General features: G+C 38.4%; 1 protein-coding gene across 2 annotated transcripts in view; it reads left to right on the forward strand.

The window, feature by feature from the left end:
• ZNRF2 (zinc and ring finger 2) overlaps positions 1 to 24,127 on the forward strand; it is a 42,503-nt gene extending 18,376 nt beyond the window's left edge. Inside the window, exons 2-5 of one of the 2 annotated variants that reach the window (XM_074266809.1) lie at positions 3,152 to 3,247; positions 14,280 to 14,385; positions 16,490 to 16,565; positions 18,157 to 24,127. In XM_074266809.1, coding sequence (XP_074122910.1) covers positions 3,152 to 3,247; positions 14,280 to 14,385; positions 16,490 to 16,547 — 260 coding nt within the window. In that variant the 3' untranslated portion in view covers positions 16,548 to 16,565; positions 18,157 to 24,127. Of the gene's footprint in view, positions 1 to 3,151; positions 3,248 to 14,279; positions 14,386 to 16,489; positions 16,566 to 18,135 lie in introns of both variants that reach the window. The other variant, XM_074266808.1, reaches the window with a different exon arrangement.
• Positions 24,128 to 24,509: the final 382 nt, after the last annotated feature.

Raw genomic sequence — 24,509 nt, forward strand, 5'->3', positions numbered from 1 at the left:
TTTTTCCAAATTCATGTAAAGATAATTCTCAACATTCACTTTTGTAAGTGTTGTGAGTTTCACATTCTTTGCCCTCCCTCTCATTTCCCCCCTCCCCAAGACAGTAAGCAATCTGATATTTTACACACACACACACACACACACACACACACACACACACACACACACACACACACGTTTAAACATTCCCATAGTTGTCATGTTGTGCAAGAAAAATCAGACCAAAAGGGAAAAAAAATCACAAGAAAGAAAATGCAGACCAAAAAAAAGTGCAAATAGTATGCTTCAATCCACATTCAGCCTCCGTAGTTCTCTCTCTATGCAGATGGCACAATATAACATTTATTGCCTTTTTTGTGCATGGTGCCAATAAGCTATAGAAAAGGGTGTGTTTGCAAACAAGTCTAGTCCAAGGTAGACTAGGACCTGGGCAGATAAAGTCCTGTAAACATTGAAAAAGCAACTCTCTGGGAAAGGGAGGGAAAAGGAGAAGGAAGTGATTAGCTATTAGAGACACTTGGGGGTCCACCAGAGCTTCTTCCTGCATGAAGGGTATCCCTTCAGTTTCTTCCTGTACAGGAAACTTCCTTTCAGTTTTAACACTTTCCCTCCCTTCTCTTAATCTCTTTCTATCCTGTCCATAGTTTGTTGCCTCTCCCCCTTAGACTGAGCAGTTCAAGGGCAGGGACTGTCTTCAGGGCAGGGATACTTCAAGTATCCCCAGCCCTTAATGCATAGTAGGTTTGTTGACTTCTTGGTTGGTGTTTATTGATCCAAATGTGGCAGGACAGAGTAGCTGGGGCTGGCCTTTGCCTCTTTGTATCCCCTGTGCTTAGCATAGCTCCTGGTACATAGTAGGCCCTGTGGGGTTTGATTGATAGGGGAGTTTTTCTTTAGAAAAAAAAAATTTTAATGTGTCTTGTTTATAATAGGACCTCATAAATTCCTGTTTGGTGTGTGAGGTGGTGACTGAATTTCCAGTTTGTTGAGAGAGCTAAAATCTTGTTTGATTTTTGGTTTGTGTTCCTTCTATTAGTAGTTTGGAGTATTCTTTCCTGGAGTGATAGTTCTGAGAATTGTCTGAACTCCAACATGGGGGCTTCCTCTCCAGGCAGCTTTTTTCTTGCTCCATATCTACTCTTCACTAAACTCTGATGGCTTCTGGTGCCCCTAAAAGTGATTTCAAGGAAACTCTTGCCATCCTGCCTTCTGTCATGAGCCTCTCCCGGTCCTCAGCCAGGACTCTCTCAGTTCCACTTCCTCTTATTTAACTCAGTAGTGTTGGGTCAGCATTCATGATAACTTAGTCCTTGGGGCAGCTAGGAGGTACCATAGAACATAGACTTTCCAGCCTGGAGTCAGGAAGACTCTCTCCCTGTGCTGTGTGACACTGGACAAGTCACCAGTTTGGAAAATAGATTGAAGAAGATTGACAGTGAGTCATTGTACATGATTTGAGTTTCTTGAAAGTTTCTTAAGAATAAGGTGTATATTTTTTGTTTAAAACTCTCCACCTCGCACCTAATTAAGTGCCTGACCTGCCTTTATTATTGAGCAGTAGAGGACTGGCTAGGGCAAGCTGTTATCAGGGTGCAGCTAGCAAGTCCCTGTTATCTGAAATCAAGGGAAGTAAAGGGGAGGAGGGTGGGGGTATCATGTGAAACAAAGATTGAAAAAGTAGATTGGATCATTATGGGATCATTTTTAAGGCAATAGGGAGTCAGTGTCATAATTTTGGTAGTAAGTTTATTTGTTTTGTATATTGCTTTATGAATCATTTTAGGAGAGAAAAAATCAGAGCAAAAGGGAAAAATCATGGGAGAGAAAAAAAAAGTGAACATAGCATGTGTGGATTTATGTTCAGTCTCTGTTGTTTTTCTGGATGCAGACGGCATTTTCTGTCCAAAGTCTATTGGGATTGCTTTGGATCACTGAACCACTGAGAAGAACCAAGTTTTTGTAGTTGATCATCTCTCATTCCTGCTGTTATTGTGTACAATGCATTCCTGATTCTGCTTGTTTCACTCAGCATCAGTTCATGTAAATCTTTCCAGGCCTTTCGATTATCAGCTTGTTCATCATTTTTTATGGAACAATAATATTCCATTACCTCAGTGAGGCATTTTTAATAGAAGAGTGAGATTGTCACACTGATTGTATTTATTACTATCTTGTAATAATGACCATTAATAAGCACTTTTAAAAAGGGATTTTATAATAAGTGCAGAATATGCTTTGAAAACTTTACAAATTTATGTGGGTGCCAAAGGAAAGCAAGCTAATAGAGATTGAAAGGTAGCAGTGAGGGCTACAGTGGGACAGTGGGGTGTCTTTTTTTTTTTTTTTTTTTTAAACAAAGGCTTTGAGGGATTGCCTTTTGCTGGCTGAGGTTTTGAGAATCCAAGATCCCCCCTCCCCCACTCCATCCTGGATGAAATGTCCAGATAGAACTTTGAAGGTTGCCATTAATATATCAATATACAGTTTCTTTTTAAAAATTGTTTTCTTGGTAGATGTTTTACTTGGTTTTGATAACATACTAATTTTAGTATTTTACTTTCTATAAACCTGACATTCCATTTGACTTCCTGCCTTCTGGGCCTTTTATCTCCTGCACCACTGTCTGCTTGGGCTTTGCAGAGAATGTAATAAGGTTAATAAGAGGACTGGAGATCTGGGGGGTGTTTAAGACTTGAAGGGAACTGAAAGGTAGCTCTGGAAACTAGAAGTCCAAAGAAGTAATTCAGGGATGGGCCATACCTACTAACAAGTGATTGCCATAGTGTCCCCAAAGGACTGGTAGCCTGAGGAGCATGGGGTGGATAGAGCAGGTGCAGGTTTTTAGGGAAATGTAGAGATCATTTTTAACATTCAATTTTGTAAAACTTGGTGTTCCAAATTTTTTTCTCTCCCCTCCTCAAGATAACAGCAAGCAATGTGATAGATTAAATATGTGCAATCTTTTTAAACAAATATTATGCTTCCAACCACATTAACTCTCCATAGTTCTCTCTCAATGCAGTTTTTATATCCCAAATCTATTGTGTATCCATAATCCACACCACCATCTCTTAGGGAGTAGTTATCAAGGTTAAATCGGGATCCAGAAAAGTAAAAAGACACAAATGGTTTTCCTATTTATTTATTTTAGGTTTCAAGTGCCCGGTGTGCTCCAAATTTGTACCTTCAGATGAAATGGATTTGCATCTTGTGATGTGTTTAACAAAGCCACGGATAACCTATAATGGTGAGTCAACAGTGTTGGGCTTGGTCACTCATAGTGCTTTAATGAAATTTCACTATCCACAAATTGAGCCTTACAAAAGGATTGAGAACCATTAAGAGAAAAATCAACTTATCTCTGAGTGTGAAACCACCTTTCTCCTTCCCCTTCTCCCCAAACTAGCCAGCACCATTTGGTGCTGTAGACAATGGAAGCGAGGGGAGGAAGAAACTGAATCACAATGCTTCTATTGCCTCTCAGCAGTTTACTACCCTTCCCACCAGAGCTGTGTTCTTAAATTTCTTAGATTTTTTTGATTGGCTACTTTTACTAATAGGAAATATTTTTGATGCCTCAACTAGCCATATTCCTTGAAAAAAGGCCAGCTGAGAAGACAGGTTAGAACTGAGGGGAACATTTGTGTTTTTCTTAGCCACCTTCCCCAAAGGATGACTGGACTCTGGAGATATGGTAGGAAGCTAGCATAAACTTTGGCTTATGATTTCTGAAATGTAAATATTAGCATTACTGTGAAAAGGGGAAAGTAGGTGAGAACCCAATCTCTACCCACATAACTAAGCCAAGTTTCATTGGACAAATTTTCCTCATTTTACATTTAATAGAAGAGCCATCACTGAGGAAAAATCACTTACTAGAATTAGTGAAAATAAAGCTTTATAGAACCTTTGTAATAGTCACAGTGTGGGAGCAGAGTTATAGGCTGAGGAGGTACATATCTTTTCATTTAAAAAAATTTGGCAGCTAATAAGTGAAGTAAAAAATTAGGGAAGAATTCTGTAATTCTACTTAGGTCATTTACAATTAAGAGGAAAAGAGGATCTGAATCATCTTTAAAAGGGAATTGTCAGATTTACTGATAAGTTTTTGAGAAGAAAGTTGGTTTAAATAGTTGTGCATTTAAAATTTTGATACTTTTTAAGTAGAGGAGGAAACATTAGAACATTTTAAGATATCCTTGTTATGAACAAGAACAAGAACTCAGTGAAACAGGTGAGTATCTTTATGATACATAATTTGAGTTTCCTTTGAATTGATTTTTGCTGCAACATAGAGTTTATGGAAGAAAAATTTTTTACCCTCGAAATGATTCTCTTTATAATTGCATCTTAAATCCTAGAATCTGGGATATATGTGGAGGGAGGAGGAAGTATTTGTGGTTTTTTAAATATGCTGGCCAGCTTTTGGAGTCATTGACTTTTCTCAATATTTACAGAATAGTTTGTTTTGAAATATTTGACTACCAACAAATATTGTCACTACATCCATGTTGAACTGGGCCTGATTGCAGCTTAAAACTCCAGAACTTCTCGTCCTCAGTTTCCCCATTTCTTGAACCCCTTCCTTCTTCACGCACATTAAGCAGAGATTACTAGTACCTTCCACTTGTGAACCATACATATCTAAAGAGGCTGAGAATTTCAGAATGTTAAAGCAACCAACAAACATTAAGAGCTATTATGTCCCAAGTATTGAGAAAGATAGACACAAACACAAGAGCATCATCTCAAAGAGATTGGATGGAATGGGAAGAGACAATATATTCTGTATAGAAATGTGAGATGGGGAAGGCTGACCAAAGAAGGCTCTCTGGGATCTTACTCAGGGTCACACAAGTAGCATCTAGGCTGGCTTGGAACTGGGGCTTTTTACTGATTCCAGGCCTGTCTGGAGCCAATGACAACCCTAGGCCTAGTGCTCTATTCACTTGACCCCACCTATCCTTTGTTGCATGGTGTTGGCCCTCAAAAGGTGAAAAAGGGATTGAGTCACAGGAGGGAGGTTTGGAATGGCCAATCCAGTGGCCTAGGAAGTGTCCTAGAGAGTGTGGAGAGGGAAATGATGTCCAGCAAGTTGGAAAGGGGAGTTGTGTTTGATGTTGAAGGCCACAGAGAAAGAGCTTCCCCAGTCATGACCAAGAGGGTCAGTCTCTTTGCTGATGGTGCCCAAATGCAAGAGAAGGGAGGGAGGGAGGGAGTTTGAGAAAGTGTGAGAGAGCTTGTCTGGTGATAGACACTGACCTCACTTTGTTTTACTTCTGAGTTGTATTAAATAGTGTAGTTGGGGATGTTTGTGCTTCGTGCTTGATGGAATTGAGTATCCAGTGTTTATTCACAACAAGTTGTATAGTGATGCTTCTGTTTAAGGGCATGGCATTTCCCACCATTTTAAAATTGGCTGCCGGAGGGAACACCAATCAAATTGGTTGATATTATTTGAAAATGGAGTCTAAATTTGGCTGGCATTTTTTGTTGTTTAAGGAACCATGTGGCTAAGCTTATGTTCTTGGATGTAAATCCCACATACAAATGTATCCTCTCAATATTTTAACTTTTTTTAAAAATTAATAATAGCTTTTTATTTTCAAAATACATGCAAAGATTGTTTTCAATATTCACCCCTCCCTGGAAAACCTTGTGTTACAAAGTTTTCTCCTTCCCTTCCCCCACCTCCCATCCTTGGACAACAAGCAAACCAACATTGCACAGAGGTGCAATTTATTGTATTACAAAAGAAAAATAAGACCAAAAGGGGGGAAAATGAGAAAGGGGGAAAAAAAAAAAACAAAGCACTCAACCAACAACAAAGATAAAAATACAATGTTTGATCCACACCCAGTTCCCATAGTCCTCTCTGCATGTAGATGGCTCTCTCCGACACAAAATCACTGGAACTGGCCTGAATCATCTCATTGTTGAAGAGAGCCATGTCCATCACAATTGATCATTGTATAATCCCGTAGCTGTGTACAATGATCTTCTGGTTCTGCTCATTTCACTCAGCATCAGTTCCTGTAAGTCTCTCCAGGCCTCTCCTAAATCATCCTGCTGGTCATTTCTTACAGAACAATAATATTCCATAACGTTCATACACTATAACTTATTCAGCCATTTTCCAACTGATGGGCATCCACTCAGTCTCCAATTCCTCACCACTACAAAAAGAGCTGCTGTAAACATTTTGCATATGTGAGTCCTTTGCCCACTTTTTTGATCTCTTTGGGATATAAGCCCAGCATAGTTCCAAATTGCTCTCCAGAATGGATGGACTAGTTCACAACTCCACCAACAATGTATTAGTGTCTCAGTTTTCCTACATCCCCTCCAACATTTATCTTTTTCCTGTCATCTTAGCCAATCTGAGAGGTAAGTAGTTGTACCTCAGAGTTGTCTTTCATTTCTCTAATCAATAGTGATTTAGAACATTTTTCATATGATTAGAAATAACTTTAATTCCTTCATATGAAAATTGTCAGTTTACATCCTTTGCCCATTTATCAATTGAAGAATGATTATGTTGTAAATTTGAATCAGTTCTCTATATACTTTGGAAATGAGGCCTTTATTGGACACCTTGGATGTAAATTTTCCCCCAGTTTTCTACATTTCCTTCTAATCTTGGCTGCATTAGTTTCATTCATATAGAAACTTTTAAAATATAATATAAATATATATATATATATATATATATATATATAATTTAATATAATATCATTTTGTATTTCATAATGTTCTGTAGTTCTTCTTTGGCCATAAGTTCTTTCCTTCTCCACAGATCTGAGAAGTAGACTAAAACTTTGTCCTCCTTATTTGCTTATAGTATCACCCTTTATGTCCAAATCATGAACCCATTTCGACTTTATCTTAATATAGGGTGTTAGATATCAATGCCTATTTTCTGCCACATTATTTTCCAGTTTTCCCAGACATCTTGAAAATTTCTTTTTTTTTTTTTTCCTTTTTTTTTTTTTTTTTTTGGTGTTGTAATTAATACTTTCTGTGATTATCACCAAAAAAAGAGCAGTAGTTTGATAGAAATAAAAAAGAAGTGCAGCCTCCTGAATTTGTCTGGATGAGGAAAAGGCTTCTGGGAGCAAAAAAAACAGGAATGGAGGAGGCTGGTGAAATGATTTGTCTGGCAGTTCTGTGCTGGGCGCATCCATCCCTGTGGGAGCAGTGATTCATCCTTTGCCCTCCCATCACTGGCCTATTATTTCTTCCAGTGTGATAATATCTTTTGCACCTGTCTATTTCCATTCTTAGTAACATCACCCTGATTCACCAATCTGGATGATTGTTTCTTTGTATGTGCCTCCATTAGTGGTCTCCCTGCTGCTCTTTCTCCTGCCTAGCCCCGAGGAGTCTCCAGCCTCTCCCTTTTCAGTGAACACCACATGGCTCTCTCCACCTTAAAACCCTTAATGATCTTCTATGCTGTCTCAGCCCCTGCTTAGGACTGAAGATGTCAAGGGAAAAGGCAGGATCCTGGAAGCTTCTTTGGATTCAGAGGTCCTTGTGCACACCTAGAAATTTATATGAAACCGATCCATATTGTGGGTTGGGGAAACCGGGAAAACCTTTATATGTGGAAGAAGGATGATTAAGCAGAGCTTTGAAGCAAGCCAGCCATTCTCAGAGGTGTGAAGGTGAAGGAAAACATTGCAGAAAGCATATTGCAGAATTTGTACAAACCTGGAGGAGAAATGAGGAGGCCAGTTGGTGAATTATGGCTGTGTGAAATGAACAAGTCTGGCAAGGGCTTTCAATACTAAATTGGGGGGGGGGGGACACGATGTTTTTCATCCTTGTGCAAAATGGTTGTCACTGAATATTCTTTTGAGTGAGTTTTAGGTTCTCATTAGGGATGTAAGAGGCCAAAGAAGAGAAAAAAATCTCCAAGACACTTTTGGTCATCTATAAAGTTAGATGATTAATATATATATATATATATATATATATATATATATATATATATATATTTTTTTTTTTTTTTTTTTTTTTTTTGCAAAGTTAGATGATTAATTTAAATTTTATAGTGGGCAATTTTGTTGTACATTCCTTGACTTAAACTTTGGAAAAGTCAGATGATAGAATTTATACCTGACTTAACTACTTTTCAGATATTACTATATTACTGGCTGTTTCCCACCACAGTGGGTTTCTATCTTGGGACCAGAATTTGACAGCTATATTTCAGTATATATAACTCGACATGATTCTGAGAAGAGGGTCCATTCAAAAGCTTCTGAGGCAGTGAATATTGCTTCTTTCCCAACTGGTCTGATTATTATGCCTCCTCTGCCTTAAGTCAGATCCTTGTAAAGGCCAAAGCAGATACCTGGGGCCTGCCATTGGAGACTTCATTCCAATATGACCTTGAGAACATTGACTAATACTTTTCTATGTACTCTTTGGATTCAGCAAGAAATGCCTCACCAAATGCTTTGCTATAGTCTAGGTGAACTTAGGCTAGCATTTGTGACCTCTGGGTGGTGGTCACTGCTTCCTTTCTAGTATTCCTAAATTCTAGAATTTTTGTTCTAGAGGACTTGCTGTAGGTCACATTTTTGTAAATTTTGTACCTTTCCAATGTTGCAAGGTGCCTTTTCCCTTTCCCTCCACTGATTTTCCTGATAGCTGGTGGAGAGAAGCTCATATCATAGTTTCAAAGTGGGAAAATACTGGATATGATAGGCTTTCTAGGAATCTTTAAGAGTTTTTAATTTTCACTCACAGAATTATAGATTTAGAGCTCATCACTTCTAATACCATCGCCCCCTCACACCATTGTCCCCTTAGCTTTATAGACCAGGGAGGCTAAGTGACCTTGGCCAGTGTCTTTGAAACTCCACTTATTCAAAACTCCATTCCTCCTCCTATCCCAAACCCATCCCTGCTCCAGATTGCTCCATTTTGAGACCTCTATCTCATTTACCCAGCCTAGGAGAATATAAGCTCCTTGAGGAAGCATAGGGATTACTATATATATAGAGTAGCATCCCCTATGTCTTTCTTGAACTCGGTCTGGTTTTTCTCACATGTCCTCAGAACTGTTAAGATATTATTACTGAAAAAGCCTGGTCTCTAATCCACTTTCCCCAAAGCTGCCAAATTAATATTTCTGAGACATAGGCCAGACTGTTTCCTTGTTCAGTAACTTTGATTGGTTCATATCTCTGGCATTTATAGATCAAGTCCATCTCCAGTCAACCCTTCCTGTCTATATTACAGCCAGACCTCTCTCCTGAAGGCCCAGTACAGCTCTTAAATGCTTTTCTGAACTTTCATGTGATGACTTGCTATAAATCTTCATTCCCTATCCCTTTTCCAATTGACCCTTCTTGAAAAGCCTTGGGGGAATCTTCACATCTCTGTTCTTGATCAAATTGAATTCAAATAGAGGTTCAATCAAATCATTCTCTAATAGTGCTTTGAAGTTTGCAAAGTTCTTCATAGATCTTAACTTGTTTATGCTTTGTCAACCTTTGTGATAGATGCCTGCTTTGTAGAGGAAGTGATTTTATCACTGTCATTTCTAGTTAGTATCTGAGATGAGGGTAGAACCTAGTGTTCCCATACACAAGTATCATGCAGTACCAGGCTAGGGATCCTATATTTAGATGGAGTGGATTAGTGATTCATTCTAGCCCTGAGCAGACTTCCATAGAGCTACCTGAAAGTAGGAGGCCTTACACACCTGACTGTCACTTAGCCTGGCTCTACCCTTTTCCCAAAACCCATCTTTGAGGCAAGTGGTCATGTTGAGCTAAGAGAACTCTAAACTAAAATACAGGGAAGTCATTTAACCTCTCTCTGCTTCAATTTTCTTAATTACAAAAGGAGATAATAATCTCTACTTCCTTGACTGTTGTTCTAAGGATCAAATGAAATTTGTAAAGTGCTTAGCCTGCACATCAGTGCTCCAATGCTTGGTTTGAGGGCCTCCTAACCTAGTGTCATTATCCCAGGGCAGTGTGAAGCTTTAGACCCCTGTCTAGATATCAGAAATTTTTTAAAAAGCCAAGTCTTAACCCTGACCATAAGAGAAGAACAAGATTGATTGGTTTGTCCTCTAATATCGTAGCTCTTTGTTTAGAGTCCCCTCAAATAGTTCCATGAAATACAGTTTAAGAAAGCCCACTTTGGGGAATACCAAGCCCAATTTCTCTCTTAAAGGATGGATAAAAAACAAAAAAGCCAGAGAAAATGATTTACATGAATTTTGAAGCACTTACAGTGTGCTCTCAACTCACACTCTATTGGGAAAGACAGCTTGTCAAAACAGACTCCTGGATTGTCTTTTGTCTGTCTTAATTTAGAGGGGAAATGGTTTGAGTTCTAGAACTCTCTTGTTACATGCAATTAAGCAATTGATCTTTTGCAGATGAGTAGCAACACAGGGTTCCAGATAGGAAAAAAGTATGTTAAAATGGTTATTCTGCTGCTACCTATTTCTTAAAGTGAAAATCTAGGATTATCTGGATAAGGAATTTCCTTAAAAATACAATGTTTACATTTCTCTTGAGCCCCCAGTTTTCTTTATAGAATTGCTTCTTACTAATTATAAACTTATTTTTAATTCTTGGTTTTTCTAGGAAATGTTTCACATTTCAGCTGCTTTTGTTTTCTACTGCTATCATTGAGGGTTCAAGATCAAAAAATAAATCTTCAGGTAAAATGCCTGATGTTAATCCAGATTTATAGTGCTTGGTTTTTTTTTTTTTTTTTTTTGGTTTTTTTGTTTGTTTGTTTGTTTTTTATTGCAGAAGAGCTCATTGATGCGTTGGGGTTGTTTGAGCTTAAATTTCACGATGGTTATGAAATTACGCATGGGGTTTTTCTTGGCTGCCTCTTAACAAATTTTATATTTTAATTTTCAGACTTTTGGCTGTTGGCTTTCTTCTGTGTTGCCTTGATCTGCAGAAACAATATAGGCATTTGCTTGGACGTGCTAAACACTTTTAATTTTTAATTTTGCATATTGGCTGTTTTGAATTAAATATTTTGGGCTTCAAATAATTTAACAGGGAGAATGAAATTAAAGTAGGTCATGTTTATGAATCTTTATTGACAAAAACATGGGTTTTTGTATATAGGATGCAGTTTTTAAAAGTAGAATCAATCTTTTTTTTCCCTAAAGATCAAGTAGAAATAAAATTGTTCATCAGTCTTGGTCAATTTTCAAACGTGGCAATGAGAGTCTTAAAATTTAGAAGTCATTATTAATGAGCATGTTTCCATTGTATTAAGGCGATAGTCAAGTTTTAGAGTCACCAATCTTTAATTCTAAAGAGAAGGACCCAACTTATCTTTCGATAATGATTTCTATCTGGGACCAGTGCTGTCTTTGCTCTGTTGCATAAAGATTTAGTTTTCTTCTTTCTCTGAAGGCTTCTAACTTACAAACATGTAGTGTGCAGTAGCAGAGAGAGCCCTAGGTGTCTGTATAAATCCTATCTGCTAACCACTCGGCTGGTTCTAGATTCCATTCCTAACTACTTCTAGCTTTGACCTTAGGGCTCTTGTTGAAAACTTTTCTTGATGCATTTCAACTATAGCAGAAGTGCTATAAGCATTCAGTTGAAATAACATCTGTTCAGTTTTTTGTAACATATACATATGTAATAAACCATCTACACTCTTTTTACATTTTTCATCTGTATAGTGTTTCAAAAGAAATTTGAGAAGTGAATTTGGAAGAACTTTTAGTTTTTAGATTTTTGTATAGAGGTAGGTGAGAAAAAAGCATAATCCAAGTATATTCTCTCTATCCTCTTTTGACTTAAGATGAAGAAAGCACCAAAAGGAAGTGGAGAAGCCACTGTTAGAAGCTATTTGGACATTAAGTTCTTCCAAAGTGTTTCAAATATACTGTTAAGTGTCTTTGTAACAATATTTGAAGCTTATCGAGAGAATTTAGTAAAAGATTCTTGCTTTTTGAAATTGACTGCTAAATAAATGGCTTGTTTTCCATAAGAACAATTCATGTAAAGAATATGCCCCCAAAATTGAGACCTTGAAGTCATAGAAAGGATCCAACTGAATTCCATTTGCTCCCAGAGAGCATCATTTAATGGAACCTGTATTTGGCTAGTAGAAAGAGCTGTCCAGAAATGAAGTGCTAGGGGTCAGGTCTTGGGTCTTAAAGGATCGTTGTCAGGTACATGACTGGAGGGAGGAATGTGTCACAACTATTGCGTTATTTCATGTCTTCAAGCAAAAATGATTGAGTCTGAGATGAGTTACCATCTAAATATGAATTTCTGTGATAAGAGTATCTGCTTATTGTATTGGAAAGTAAGAGATAGGATGAACAGCCTGTGTGCTTAATATGTGTCTTGGCAATCACATTGAATGGAGCTCTTAGAATACAGGAAGAAATGGACAATAATCTCAGGAAAAGATGTGAATGTTTTGGCAATCTGCATTCTTATAGGGAATTACCTACGTGGATGAAGTGTCCAAAGCAAAAGAAGGAAGCAATTTGTTTAAAAGCCATTGGTGTGCTAAGGACTGCATTAGGAATTAGAAATATAAGAAGTCCCTGCCTTCAAGAAGCTTTTATTCTATTGAGGGAAACAACCCTAATCCAAAGGTAAACTGGGATTGGGGTTGAGGGGAGCCAGAGTGAGGCAGAGGATCAAGAAAGGCTGCCTGGCACAGTGGATAGAGCACCAGTCCTGAAGTCAGGAGGACCTGAGTTCAAATCTGGCCTCAGACACTTAACACTTTTTAGCTGTGTGACCCTGAGCAAGTCACTTAATCCCAATTGCCTCAGCAAAAAAGAAAGGCCTCCTGTTACTTAAAGCTAAGGGATTCCCTGGAGATGTCTCCTGCCTCAGAGGCAGACTGTGCAGAAGGCACCGAGAGCAGAATGATGATTCCTGTGCAGTTTTGACCGGGCTATAGAAAGGAAGTTGGAGCCAAACTGGGCGAGGCGCTTGTGTGCTGGACATTGGAGTTACTTTAGAGGCAGCAAGAGAGTAGTCAGACTTATAACTTAAGAAAGGCAGGATTCCAGTGGTCCAGATGATAGGTGACCTAAGCTAGAAAAGTGGCTGTAAGAGAACAGGTATAGGAAATAGAATTGACAATTGGATGGATACATGAGGTGGGAGAAAATGGAGATTTAAGGGTGATTTAGATTATAAACCTAGGAGAATAAAAAGATGGGGGTAATGTGGAAAGGGACTCTGAGACATCTGTTTCAAAATGTTCAGCCAGCAACTGGTGATGCTGCATTGGTACTCAGGAGAATGATGAGGCAGTGGCTGTGTAGATCTGGGAATCATTTGGGTGGAGATAATTGAACCCAGAAGAGTTAATAAGATCACTGGAAGTTCATTGCTTGTTTTCCCTACTAAAACAGCAGCTCTCCTCTGCTGGTGGCCTATGAAGAGTTTTCTTCCTTTTTTGCCCCTAACTCCATTTTTTTTCCTTAGATGACTTCAGGAAGAGAATAAGCTCTCTTCCTTTCAAAGAAAGGACTAATTCAGGCTTAAGGATTTTAAAAAAGTACAAGTGGCACAGCTTTACCAAGGGAAAGGAAAACTATTTTTTGAAATTAGATTATAAAAACTGGTTTCACTGATTTCAAAGTGTCTACAAGTTCCTTTCAGAATTCACCTAAGAGCTTTCCATCTGCCTCTCATCATGACTTTTTGGCCCAGGCCCTTAAATGTCCAATTTTATTTTTCTATTTGTATTTTTGTTCCATTGTAATAGTGATTATTGTTTCTTTTGTTTTCATTGCAAATGTACAACTTGTTAGCTAAATTATGGATTGAAGTGTGGCCATCATGATATCCTTGGCTAAAAAGATACCTTGGAGTTCCCTTTGACACATGCTTGCTCTGTGGCCTTGAGTGACCCTAGACATGTCATTTAACATAGCAGGCTGAGGTGTCAGTCAGTCTCTGTTAGCAGAGGAAGTTTCTTTATTTGAAAGTTCTTATACCAGTAAAATTACAGATCCAGTCCTTGTCCCATGGGAGCCTTACCACCAGTTGTGCAGGGACATGACTAACCCATGACATAGTTTTTTTTTTAAGTTCAGACTTAATTATTGATTCATTAAATCTTAATGTCTCGAGGATGACTCCCTACCTGATGTTGATAGGGAATTGTGCTCATTGAGCAGGTATGCCCAGAATGGCTTAGTTTGGGTTTTCTTGGGACATTTTAGTATTACCGTCCCACAAGGAAGACTGCACTGTAAATTATATTTTCTAAATTCTGTTACTCTTTTTTTTCTATAGAGGATGTGCTAAGTAAAGATGCTGGAGAATGTGCAATATGTCTGGAAGAACTGCTGCAAGGAGACACGATAGCACGACTGCCTTGTCTGTGCATTTATCATAAAAGGTAGGTGCCTTGTCACTAGGAAACAAGGTGACATTGGTCTCCTGATCTTCCAAATTGTCAGAATTCAAACCTCATCACTTTTCAAGAAAATTGATTACAATTTTGCAACTTCATTTTATCACATATTCATGGGATATTTTATCTCAAAATGGTTGTGAATGTCTCATTTTGTTTCTAGCAAAGAAGTGTCCAAAATCCAAGTTCTTCCCCTCAGACCCAGCTTTTTGCTGTTTCATATGTGCTGTGTGCACGCTATGATTCCCTGGCTTGAGCACCGTGCAGTTCTTCCTCCTCTCATTGCTACCATCCTAATCCAAACTGGTATCTCATGCCAGGCTTCTCTCCCATGTTTCTTGGATGGATCCTGCCAGCTGGATCAACCAACCAATCATTGCACTTAACATCTACCATTAAAATCCTTACAGAGCACATGCACATTTGATTAGCTTACATTACTCCTACTTTTGCATTGAATTTTGTCAAATAACTCTTCTAAAATCTAAATAAATTATATTTACTGTATTCTCCCCTTTATGATACCTCCCCCCAAGAATGAGAAATAAGATTAATCTAGTACTCGTTTATATATGTGTGTGTGTGTATATGTATAATTTTATTTTTTCCCCAATTATATATACAAATAATTAATTTAAAAAAGTTTTTTTTGACCCAACTTTTATCCCTCTCCTATTCCCTTCCCAAGATGGCAAACAATCTGATATAAATTATATATGTGCAACCATGTAAAACAGATTTTTGTAAGTTATTTTGTGGAAGAAATCTTTAAGAGACAAATAGTAAATGTCAGCCTGTATTCAGACTCTCTGTTCTTTGGAGATAGATAGCAATTTTCATCCTAAGTCTTTTGGAATACCTTGAATCATTGTATTGCTGATGTTATCAGCCAAGTTATTCACAGTTCTTCATACAACTCCTAGTTTTGCCCACTTCACTTTGAGTTAGTTCCTGGAAGTCTTTCCATGTTTTTCTGAAATCTGCCTGCCTCATCATTTCTTATGTCACAAAAATGTTACAGCTTTTTCAGTGATTCCCCAATGGATGGGCATCCCCTCAATTTTTGCCTGTCAGCCTCCAGGAAAAGCAGCTATAATAAATGTCCTTTCTTACAAATAGGGTTATTGACTGGTTTTTGACAAAAACATGTTAGTTCTTAAAAGTGATCACCATTCCCTATCCTAGGTGTTCAGTTAGCCTTTTTAAGACCATGTAGTGTTTTTCCAGGAATTGAAATTAGGTGGTTTCCTCTCTATTTTTTTTAAAGCCTTTTATTGTCCCCAGTTTTCCTCATGCTAATTTTTAGCTCTCTAGCTACTCTGATGGGAATGGGCCCATGATTTTCTTTATTCTCCCCTAACACACACATCTTCCTTTTCTTTTTTCTATCACAATCGAACAGATTGGTCAAATATACACCCTTTACCTCTCCCATGACCATTATTTTCAGGCCAGCAAGAAAGCCCTTGTTGGTGACAATCAGACCCGGAATAAGAGCTTCTTTCTTTGCTTATTTGAAGTGTGGCCTTTTATAGCTCTAAGGGGTCTTACATCAATCCATGTGGTTTAATTGAAAGAACCTGAACAAAAATCATTCCTCTCATCCAGCATTCTGCCCAAATTTGATAAACAAATTTACTGTCTACTCCCATGTTCACTTAAGTTTTCACTTCATGATACAGCATTGCCTATATAATTAGAGATCTTTCATCAAGTTTTTAGGGATCCACTAACCTGTACTCGTTGGATTCAGTCGTACAAATGGAAATATCCCTGTTATATTCTTGTTAGGGGCTACTAGGAAATAATCTACCTGGTGATTCCCTTAATAACCAGAACAGATCTTTTTACTAAAAGAAAACATAAAAATGCTCATGGAGAATGCTTAAAGCTACAGTAACTTACCATGTCATCTACCCAGAGAAAAAAACAGAAATGTATTTGCCATAAACTTGTGAAATTTTAAAATGAAAATGTCAATGCACCTTTCTACTATAGTCATATTTAAAAGAAAGATATTTGTGAATATTGGTCATAGTTTAGATGCATGACATCTCATTGATTCTATTTTGTCTTATTTTTTTTTTAGCTGCATAGACGAATGGTTTGAAGTCAATAGATCTTGTCCTGAGCACCCTTCAGATTAAGCGTCTGATTCCTGTTTTGTAAGTAATTTTTTTCCCTATCTACTCTGTTTTAGTTTCTTTCTAAAAATAAGCTATAGTAGAATTTTCCATTTTAATTTTTTTGTTATTAAAAATAATCCCAATTCTCATTTATCCACATCTTTGACAATTTATCAAACTTGAACCAACTGAATCTGCTCAGTTCTGACCCACATCCCTGCTAAGCATGTATAAAAATACAAAGTAGTTTCTAGACTAAGCATTACAGTTGTCTGTCACTGCTCTTTCATTAACATGGCTAATTATCTTGTTTTGTGGCCCTTCTCAGTTAAACATTGAGTTAGGGAGTAGTTTGGGGCTCTTTCCCCCTCCTGATGTGAGAAAATTAAATTAGGATTTTAAATTGATATAACTTCACTGCTCACACAATCCAATGGGCTTTTATGAAATGGGTTGTTGACTGGTGCTGTGAGGAGCTCCTTTTATTCTTAGGGGACACAGGCTCCCCTTCTAAGGGGGGTGGGGTTTATAAAGGCCGCTTAGCTGCTAGAGTTGACAACCAAATTCCTCACCTGGAGTCCAGGTGAATATCTTTTCTGTTTGAATGTAAGATTTTCCTTTGCAAATATTATTCTGATGAGGGACTTGTAGACTGTCCTAAATTGGCCTAGGCTAGACACGGCTAGACAAGGGAAAGAACTACCGGATCAGTTTCCTCATTTATAAAATGAAAGAATTTGTGTCCCTTCCAGCTCTAACAAAGGTCTGAGATGTGGAAGATTTTCTAGCTTTGTGCATCTGCCCTGCTTAACACCTGGCAACCACTCATTGCTTTGAATCTAGATGTTTATAGTTAATGAGCCAGCCAGCAACAGGTTCAAAAATTGATTGAGGTTATAACAAGTATTTTCATAGCAACAACTATCTGGCAGATTAGAAATGAGAACTCCCAAGTTAGCATCTATGTAGAGAGAGCTTCAGATGGGGAAATGGAAGAAGCTTGCGGACTTGATTGACACTTATTTTTAAAAGCCTACCATACTGACAAAATAATTGCTTAAAAATGAAGACAGGGAGTTCTTATTTCCCATTATTTTAATACAAGTTGCTTTTAAGTAGAAAAAAGTGGAAAGACTATTACATTTTTAACTTTTTTCTCTTAAACTTTAGCAACTAAACTTTTAAAAAAACTTTCTTTTTTAAACTTTCCCCTCTAAACTTTCTTTATCCAGCATACATTTTTAAAAGTACCTGTTAGGTTCAAGATAACCTGTCCCTCACTTAGGGAAGGAAGGAAATTATAAAGGCATAGTTGTCTAAAATGATAGCACCACCCACTGGGGCAGTTCTCTGCAATACAAGGCTTAGTTAGTGTTGGAAAATACAAACTATTCCTTGTATATTCAGTAAAACACTGGCTTTCTCTGAAATTCTGGAGATAGGAAAGCAAAATGTTTGCAGGATGTGGTGCTCATCTCAGAGGCCCTCAGTAGGAATCCTGTGTTCATCTCAGGCCGTCAGTAGGAATCCTGTGTTCTTAGCTTGGATGACAGCTGTCAGGAACTGCTCTAAATTAAGCATGTCCGCCTTGTTTTTGTTTTTAAAACAGGTTTTCTTATGTCTTTTCAAGATGTTTGGAAAACATAAGAGAATATGAGGACCTGTCTCTGGGGAAAAAACATATGCAGCCAGAAACCTGAGTTCTATGGGACTGGATCACATAGAGATGGACAATCAGAGAGACGAGGACACTTCCTCACCCAGAGCTGGGTGCACTGAGCGTGCCCAGAAAAGGACGCCCCGCAGGGACTCTGAACATGCTGCACAGCCCTCAGTCTTCGTCTACCCATAGTTACTGTTGGTAAACGTTTTGTATTCAGACGCCAAAGTTAACTAATTTCATAGTGGATTTACTTCTTCCTAAGTTCCCTAGAGCTATAAATGGATTTAGGGGTTTGGGGTTTTTCTCTTTTCCTCCCAACTTGGAAGTTTTTGCATTCTCAGATTCTAAAGTAAAGATGACCTCAAACTTCTTGGGGATTAACACCTCAAACTAGGGGATGGAGCAGCAGTCAAACATTTTTTTTCTGAATACAGACCATGATCTCACGTTCTTCCAGACACCTCCAAAGGAAAAGTGAAAAGTCCTATGTGGCTCAAAGAGCCTAGTGAAATTTGGGATCGTTCCCTTAGACCTGCTCAATCTGGATGGCTTCCTTCCTCGTTGGGGAGAAGCCCCTGCCCATCAATGTGGTGGCAGCTCCGTGCAGCTATGCAACTTCCTAAGGAAGGACCAGTTTTAAGCGCTGCCGGGAATGGGAATTTCTTTTAACGGGTATTTTTGTTTTTTCAGGTAATTATTTTTCTGTACTTTCATCTCCAGGCTGCCTCTCCAAGTGGGGGCAAAATATGAAAACTTAAGAATAACTGCTGAAGTGGGGAGAGAAGTTTTCCAAGTTCCTAAGATTAAGTTTGGATGGAGCTCAGAATAATTTGCAGAACATTTTATAGAGATTTTTTTTTTTTAAAAAAAAATCAAATTTAATTTGCATGGCAGATTCATAGCAATTTGCATCTTTCATTTTCCAGATAATCTGGAGATTAGCATTTGATAATTTTTTAAACAAGTATGGAGATTTTGTTAATTTATAATTTATTAATGTATTGTTACTGTGCTGCATATGTATGTTAATTTACAGAGGCTTTTAAACAGTCCTGTAGGGGAAATGTACTGAGGAAATTATGTGAATAAATAAATAATAGTTCCCACAAATACATCTGAATGGTTTAAACTGAGGAGAAATCAGGGCTATTTAAGCGAATGTCTTCTATCAATACAATAAATAGTTTCTGCATTTTCAAAAACAAAGGGAAAATATTAGCAGTGAAGATTCTGCAGTGTACTTGCTGTAGCTCAGAATGAAGCCATCCAGGCCAGTTTCTGAGCAGATGGAATGTTTCCTCCTCTTCCTTGCTGCTGTCTGGGCTCCCACACTCTTGCCCTCTCCCGCCACGCCCGGGACGACGTGCGCACCCCTGCGACCCCTCTCTGATTGCTTGCTATGAGAGCCTAATCTTAGATCACGTTTCCCCTGAAACTCTGCTGTGAAATGCCTTGTGTGATGCTGCACATGATTGTAGATTCCAAAGGCACTCGTCTGTCATCCGACCAACAGTGTCCTGGTGCTCCTGAACCAGTTCAGGACAAGATTCCTCCCTCAGATGTTGGCTCTTATCTCAGTCGAAGCTGCTTTGTGGGTTCAGTTCTATGAATTGTTCCCTCATCACCTACCAACCAATTAGACTGTGAAGGATGTTTCTTTCCACACTCTGGATACTCCGTGGCGGGCAGAACTACTGGGGTTCCCTATGAGAAACAGTGATTCTAGTGGGGGTGGCTCACTGAGCACGTTCTCCTACAGGCTGATTTTTTCAAGGTGATTATTTTTTTTCATTTTCCTTTCTGGCAGTAGGTGTCAAACCCACATTGGCCTGAGTCCTTTCTGACTGTGCGCTGCAATAAGACATCCTTGGGCCTCATTGCCTCCTTTAGCCTTGCTCTCTCCAGAACAGAAGTGTTCTAGTTCTGCTGGGCCAAGACCAGATCCAGATGTCACTGGAAAAGGTTTACCGAATTAAAAACAAAGCGTAACTTGTTGTTGGTTTGTGGTTTTCTAAGTCAATTGTGGAGCCAGCAGGGAGCTGTTTCATTACTGATCTAGAGCAGTTTCTATTGAAATCTGAGGACCAGCCTGCTTTTAAAACAAACAAAAACAGAAATTGCCATTTTTGCCAAAATATTAATGTGCAAATTAAAAAAAAAATTATTCAAATCTAAACAGTTCAGAATTTTAGCTCCAAGCAGTTAAATTCTGAAAAACATCCCAGAGAAAATGCTTGACATTTGTAAATGATCTAGAGGTACTAGGTCTTAGAGACCTAGCTCTCTCCCCACCGGCCCTGCTGACTAAAATGGAGAGCTGAAAGCCCAAATGAGCAAAATGTCACACCCTCCCCACATGTTGCACATGTTCTGTCATGGTGTCTGTACCCACTGGCTCCATAGTGTGTTGATTGGCAGTTTTTAACCACCCGGCATACCTCCCTCCCCAGCCTTTCCTGGACCTTTTTCTTGCCTAAATATGCAAGAAAAACTAGATCTTCTTAAAAACTCAGGTTTTACCATTAAGTGAACTGTTTGACAGACCAGTAAACAGAAGATACTCAAAAGGGCATATTTTTAAAATTTGGGCACCAGCTGGAGCATAGATTGTATTTTACAAAAAGCAATTGCATTTGAAACAGAAAAGCTGCATATTTACTTTCCTGCCATAACTCAGACAAAATCCAACAGCAGCTGCTGGTGTTAAAAGGACACCTTGGGCTCCCCAGGGCAGACACCCAGTTAGTTTTTGAGTTCCTTTCATGAGAATGTCTACGATTGGCTTTAAATGTTCCCATCACCAAAGTTTACCGATTCTGTGATATGGGATAGACACAGGTTTGGTGAAAGTGCTTGTAAATCCTAGTGCTTTATGTGAAACAAGTGAAGACTTGTTTTGCCGCTTTTTAAAAGACTAAATTACAGATAAATGTCACTTACACGTACTGTTCCTAATCAAGGAGTGTGGATGGCATACCAACAAGTGAGATTGTAAGGCAAAAGTATGTTGTAAACGCTGCGTTTTTCAGACAGAATGATTGAATTTCACTGGCCACTGGCATTCCCCCACTACATTAACATTTTTTTTTTGACATCAACTTTGGCATCTAAGTAAAATAAGCCCATGCTAGGAGTAAATCAAAACAAATGAGTAGTTCCTGCTGGATCTCAACCCTTCTTAGGAGTTCGACGCAAGACTTTGAAATAAGGAGCCTTTTATGTGACAGAATTGAGAGACTAGCACCAGCGGCAGGCAAACTGAGGTTTCCACATTTCAAGGCAACGTCGGGCTCCTGCCCCTACATCCCTTTTCCTGTAGTGTATGACTACTGACTGCTGCGTTTTGTGCACAACACTGGCTGATTATGGGGTTGTTGGCTTCCCCCCCTCATTTTCTTTTCTATTCTGATAGGTTACTGCTCGCTAGTTTTTAAAGGGAATTGCCATCCAAATTTCTCTGTGGTCCTTGCCTGGCAACAGCAGGTTAGTTTTCTTTGCTCAGACAGAACAATCCCCAGCTTGAAGCTCTGAGTGAACATCCTTTCTCGGAATGTTGCCTAGCCACGTGGTCTATTATTTGAAACAAAGAATTACTGTATTTATTAGGAAATGCGTCCTCTCCCTAGCCAACTTAGCTTGCTAATAGCTTCTAGCACCAAAGGTAATCAGGTGCATTAATCTTTGGTTTTGTCATTGGGAACAAGTGTGTTAATGGTCTTAAAGCCATCTTACCTCAACCAGTAGCCATCATAATAGTGCAGAGAGGATGCCAGGAATAAGGGACTGGATGGCACGTGTGTACTGAAGCTCTGGCTGCTGACACGTGCTAGCTTTGCCTGGGCTGCCGGGTGTCCCTCAGATGCCCAGTGTGCATGCGTAGGATGTGATAGACTTAGACTCCAGAAGGAGCCCTCTAACCCCATACCAGACTTTCATGGGCATTGTCCCTTTAACTGATGAGACTCACATCTTCCTTCCTAGTTTCTAATCTGGACACAACTTGCGGGGTCCTGATGGTTTGTGTTGAAAAATAGAGGCACTAGGAAGGTCTGGTTAACAGTCTAAAATTAAGTTTTTATTAACTAGCATTTATTGTGTAGCTATCACATACACATTGTATCAGGCCTTTATTATCTCCTGTGGCCTCTTGCTACTGCCCTGAGCACTCAGGAAGGGGTTTTTGCTGATGGACATAGTTGCATGAGCTTTCCGATTGGATTTAGGAGAATAAATCCCACTATTTCTCTAGAAACAATTTGCCATGGGCATCAGAATTTGAAAATAAAGGAAATGTGTGACCATGATTTAACTTTTGTTGGTAATGCTCCCCACCATTTCCTTTTAGCTCCTCTGAATTTACTAGAGTAATACTGTTAAGGGAGTGTAAGCTTTCCATCATTAAAAGGAGCAAATTAACTCGTATCTCTTGAGTTCCAACTAAAATAGGGCATCTGCTTTAGGTGTTTGAATACGTTATTCTTTTAGTGGTTTTGCCAAAGTGTCAAAATATTTTAAGGTAGAGAGGAGAGAAGGCTTTCGAGGGAATGTATTTTTAACTTATCTCTAGATTGTGTCCCAAAATAGCATTAATACAGAACTGGAAAAGTTTGGGACACTGAACCCCTTAGCATTAATGTTACACGATAACATGAGTATTGATTTTGCACATGTAACCCAACAAATGTACTGACAGGTATTAGATGAAACTGTAAATCACTTAAAAAATAATTGTCATTTTAGTGGTGATGGTCTTCCTTCATTACCTTAAATTTAAACAAATGTAATGTTTGAATTGTTGAATGTAGTGCCTGCTTCTAGATTTTGTGATTGAAACATGATTTGAAGGCTTAAGATGGTGGGGATTTCTGACAGTCTGCCAATACAATCATAAAATATTTTTTGATTTGGGTTGTATGTTTAATAACATTCCATTATGTAAAGAAAATGTAATAAATCTTTTGAAGCACAATTTGCGATGACAGGTATGTTGAGTTCTCAAGGTTTCTGTCTTTTGGAGGTGTGTTTAGCCCAATTTAGTTTCAATTGGATTTCCGATTCAATTTATTCAATGTAAGCAAACTTGTTATATAGTAGAAAGAATCAAGTTCTGATAGGTAAATCTGCATGACCTTGAGCAGATGACTTTTTTTGTTCATTTTAGCTACCTATGTGCTGGGCGCTGGGCTAAGCACTTTATTTTAAGCTGCCTTTATTTGATCCTTATAGTGCTTCTATGATCTAGATATTATTCCTATTTTACAGTTGAATAAACAGGAAGACAGGTAAAGTGACTTGGCCAGGGTGAACACAGCCTATAAATATAACTTCTGAAGACACAAACAATGCCATTGAGAAGAGCTATCTAAGATGATGTGAAGCCAGTATGTATTAAAGAGGGAAGCTCCCACGGCATGGGAGCATTGGAAAACACAATTTAAGAATGAGAAAATAAGGACAAAATTAGGTTTTTAAGTAGCAATAGCAAGGGGCAATCAAAGTTGATCACTTGTCAGGGCATTTTTGTTCCTCTCTGGGTTTGGACCAAGAGAACCTCTGAGATCCCTTCCACTTCCAGGATTCCATGACCATGCTAGTATGAGCTTTAGTAAAATGTGGCCCCTGGAAGATTACTTTTCCGATTCTCTCCCCCGCACTGTTGTTGAAACTTCTAGGTAAGAGCAGATCGGAGAAGGGCATACATCCTCTAGGAAGGCATGGTGAGCCTACAATTTAATACTGGCAGCAGCAGGGACTGTGTGGAATGGGCAAAGCTTAGATCATCACTGTCATGCACACCAAGAATGGGGGAGCTCCAAGTGGAAAGGTGCTACTGAATTGAGATGTGGAATCATAATCAATTGTAGAACTTTAAATTGACGCTCTACACTTTTTTACTTTTGTTTCAAAAGTTTCAGAGAAATAAAAATTTTGCTTTCTACTTAATTTTTTCTTTGTCCTTTTTTTCATTAGGTTTGATATCATTCCACTGAATTTCTTTTCTTGTCAGCCATCCCATATTAGAAACTGGATAATTGTAATTCATATATATGAACAAAAATGGCAGGAACACTAGAAGATGACAATCCTTAACTTTGAATAGGAACTCCATTCATTAGGTTTCCTAGATATTATCTAATTAAAGTAATTGTGCTTAACCTATAAATTGCAAGTATTATTCCCACAGGTTGGATACTTTGCTTTCAAAACACCTTCATTAGGATTAATCTGCAGTAAATGTAAAGTTATTGCCAGATTTGGTGAAAAACACTTTACCTCGCCTTCAGAGTTTTTTTTAAATTAAGCAGATCTCAGAAAGTGAC

Source organism: Sminthopsis crassicaudata, chromosome 5 (genome assembly GCF_048593235.1).
Source record: "Sminthopsis crassicaudata isolate SCR6 chromosome 5, ASM4859323v1, whole genome shotgun sequence".
Classification (NCBI taxonomy): domain Eukaryota; kingdom Metazoa; phylum Chordata; class Mammalia; order Dasyuromorphia; family Dasyuridae; genus Sminthopsis; species Sminthopsis crassicaudata.